At 37.9% G+C, this 3,311-nt stretch overlaps 1 protein-coding gene across 1 annotated transcript; it reads left to right on the top strand.

The window, feature by feature from the left end:
• The first annotated feature begins 626 nt into the window (after window positions 1-626).
• On the top strand, window positions 627-2,779 carry LOC142232810 (uncharacterized). Its single transcript, XM_075303505.1, has 5 exons — window positions 627-632; window positions 716-1,347; window positions 1,407-1,886; window positions 2,040-2,235; window positions 2,432-2,779. The coding sequence occupies exons 1-5, from the start codon at window positions 627-629 to the stop codon at window positions 2,777-2,779; spliced, it is 1,662 nt and encodes a 553-aa protein (XP_075159620.1).
• The last annotated feature ends 532 nt before the right edge of the window (window positions 2,780-3,311 follow it).

Below are 3,311 nucleotides of genomic sequence, written 5' to 3'. Positions count from 1 at the left end.
AAGTTGAAAAAAATCTTAAGGGCTAAATCATGGTCAATATTACTACAGTTTAGTTCATTTTGCAATGGAAAAGGGTTCACTGTTTTTTCAGTGTATAAGGACTATATCCAAGAATGGCCCAATATAACTCATTTGGAATACCATCTGACCTACACAGAGAATGAATCCGCCGAGTTGCGCTGCCGATTTCAGTCGTCGCTGACCATTTCTTGCCACTCGACGCCGCCGCCGAATATGTCGACTCATCTCGACTCAAATTTAGCCGCCAATTAATCAAAAATATCGATTTAAATCAGAACAAGTATATACGGCCGTAAGGCCAGGCTGAAGCTTTTGTACACTCCACCATTGATTGCGTAGAAACTTATACTAAATACTGTCATCCAAAATCGAATTACTTGGGTTCCGGTAACACTAGCCGATGGCAAGTTATCTTAAAACTTCCTAACACCGTCTTCTAAATTGTAAGTTAGTTGGCCGACAAAATACTTATATAATTCAATTTGACAAAATCTTCTATAGAAATAAAATTTTGACAAAATTTTCTATAGAAATAAAATTTGGACAAAATTTTCTACAGAAATAAAATGTTGACAAAATTTTCTATAGAAGTACGGATAGAACTAATGGAGGTTCCAGAGACATAACCAAGAACTTAGTAAGTATTCTATCTAAACAAAGGAACGGTGTATCAATCTGTCACATTAACGCGCAGAGTTTAGCGAATAAGATAGACGAATTCAGATACATATTTAAGGATACGGGTACTGACATTATATGCGTCTCAGAGACCTGGTTAAGCTCATCCATTCCCAATGGATTGATAAATTTAAGGGGATATTCCGTGTTCAGATATGATAGGGAAAGCCGTGGAGGAGGTGTCGCTATATTTATGAGGAATACCTTGAAGGCAAAGTTTCGTACGAAATCTACCCGCGATGAGAGAATAGAGTATGTATTTGTTGAACTTGTGTCTACTTCAAGGAAGATTTTAGTTGGATGTTGTTATCGACCCAATAATACGATAAGTATGGATCAGTTTCAGATTAATTTAGGATCCATTACATTGGGGTATGAAGACGTAATTATTACCGGTGATTTTAATTCGAATATTCTCGTCAATTCCACATTAACAGATAATACGTTGGCTATTGGGTTATATACACCTAATAATACGAATCCGACACATTTTTCTTCCTCTTCTAATACTCTTCTGGACTTGTTCTTTGTAAATAATTTGTCTGACGTCCTCCTATACGACCAGATTTCGGCTCCTTGTTTCTCGAAACACGACCTTATATTCCTGTCTTATAATCTTGAATTACAGAAGGATCAGATCGAATACACGTACCGTGATTTTCGTAATTTGAATTATATTGGACTGCAGGATATGTTTGGACAAATAGAATATCTGTTGACCAGCAATTCGATTTTTTGCGAAATGCTATATGTGATCTATATAACGCAACTGTGCCTATTAAGAGGATCAAAGTGAAATCAGGTACTAAACCATGGTTTAACGACACGATTAAGACTGCTATAAGGGAAAGGGATATTGCATACTCACGATGGAAGCGCTTTAGATTACCACATCTTCTAGAGGAGTATCGATCGGCGCGGAGAATAGCGAACAGAAATATCAATGCGGCGAAGACTGAATATTACTCTATACGTTTCAATTCTGCTTTAGATTCCAGGGAAAAATGGAGAATTATACATGATATTGGCGTTGGGAAGTCTAGGTCATCGGGCGGTTATCAAGGTGATCCAAATGACTTGAACGAGATGTTTACTAATATCCCTGCCCCTCCGACGGACACATCCTTCTATGACACGGATGACGGCATAGGAGGAATCTTATCTGAGAGGAACGATTTCGAGTTCAGGTGCGTTACCCAAGATGAGGTCATAGAGAGTTTTTTCATGGTTAAGTCGAATGCTATTGGCCTGGATGGAATGGACCACAGGTTTATACGAATACTGCTCCCTCAACTTATACCTCTTTTCACCTACTTATTTAACACAATTCTGACCTCCAGTACTTATCCCACGATATGGAAGCATGCAAAGATTATTCCTATACCGAAATCTAATTCAGAGTCACGACCCATTGCTATTTTGTGTTATGTTTCTAAAGTGTTCGAAAAGATTTTACATAAGCAGATATATGATTATCTTCTTCGCGGTAACTTGTTATCTGAAAGGCAGTCTGGTTTCCGCAGAGATCATAGTTGTGTGAGTGCACTGATCGAAGTATCGGAGTCAATTAGGAGAAATATTGATGAGAACCATGTTAGTTTTCTTGTACTCTCACTCAAAGGCTTTCGATACTGTTGATCACAAAATGTTATGTCTAAAACTTCAAAGATTTTTCAATTTATCACCTACTGCTACCTCTCAAATAACTTCCTATCTTAACAATCGGTTACAGACGGTTTACACCAGAGATACTTATTCATTGCCATTACCAGTTACGAAAGGGGTTCCACAGGGTTCTATAATTGGACCTCTATTATTTTGCATGTACGCAAATGACCTCCCTCTAGAAATAGTCCATAGTCAGATACTTATGTATGCAGACGACATACAAATCTTTTTAAGTAGTCCGGTAGGTGATACTAGTGAGTGTTTGGGGAAACTTAACCACGACCTTGATCGTGTGTTTCGATGGGCAACAGCAAATGGTCTGCTACTAAATCCACAAAAGTCTAAATGTTTGATTATACAGAAGAATAGAAGGTTCTCTTTGTCCAATGCTGACATTATGTTGAATGGTTAAAAAATCGATGTAGTCACTAGTGCTAAGAATCTTGGAGTAGTATTCAATAGCACATTGAGTTGGTCAAGTCATGTAAACACAGCCGTTGGACAAACATATGCAAAACTACGTGCTTTATGGGTTACTCATTCCTACACACCAGTCAATATTCGACTTCTCCTGGCGAAAAGTCTTTTGTTACCGGGTTTAATTTACGGATCTGAACTCTTCGCAAATTGTGACTCCGTGAGCAAAAATAGACTTAACGTGGCATTCAATTGTATAGTTCGTTATGTGTATGGGTTACGCAGGACCGATCATGTTTCGCATGTTCCAAACTCCCACTTTGGCTTTAGTTTTAATACCCTGCTTAATGTCAAGTCGTTAATATGTCTACATAAATTGATTTACAAACGGAAACCCAGCTATCTCTATGATAAAATTCGGTTTACCAGATCTGATAGAAATAGGAATATAATACCCTTTATAAGGACAAGTCTTGTATCCGAATGGCAGTTCTTTATTGGCACAATACGTCTCTGGAACACTCTAC

This window comes from Haematobia irritans, chromosome 1, assembly GCF_050003625.1.
Source record: "Haematobia irritans isolate KBUSLIRL chromosome 1, ASM5000362v1, whole genome shotgun sequence".
In the NCBI taxonomy this organism is placed as follows: Eukaryota; Metazoa; Arthropoda; class Insecta; order Diptera; family Muscidae; genus Haematobia; species Haematobia irritans.
This window is presented reverse-complemented; position numbering and strand designations above follow the sequence as displayed.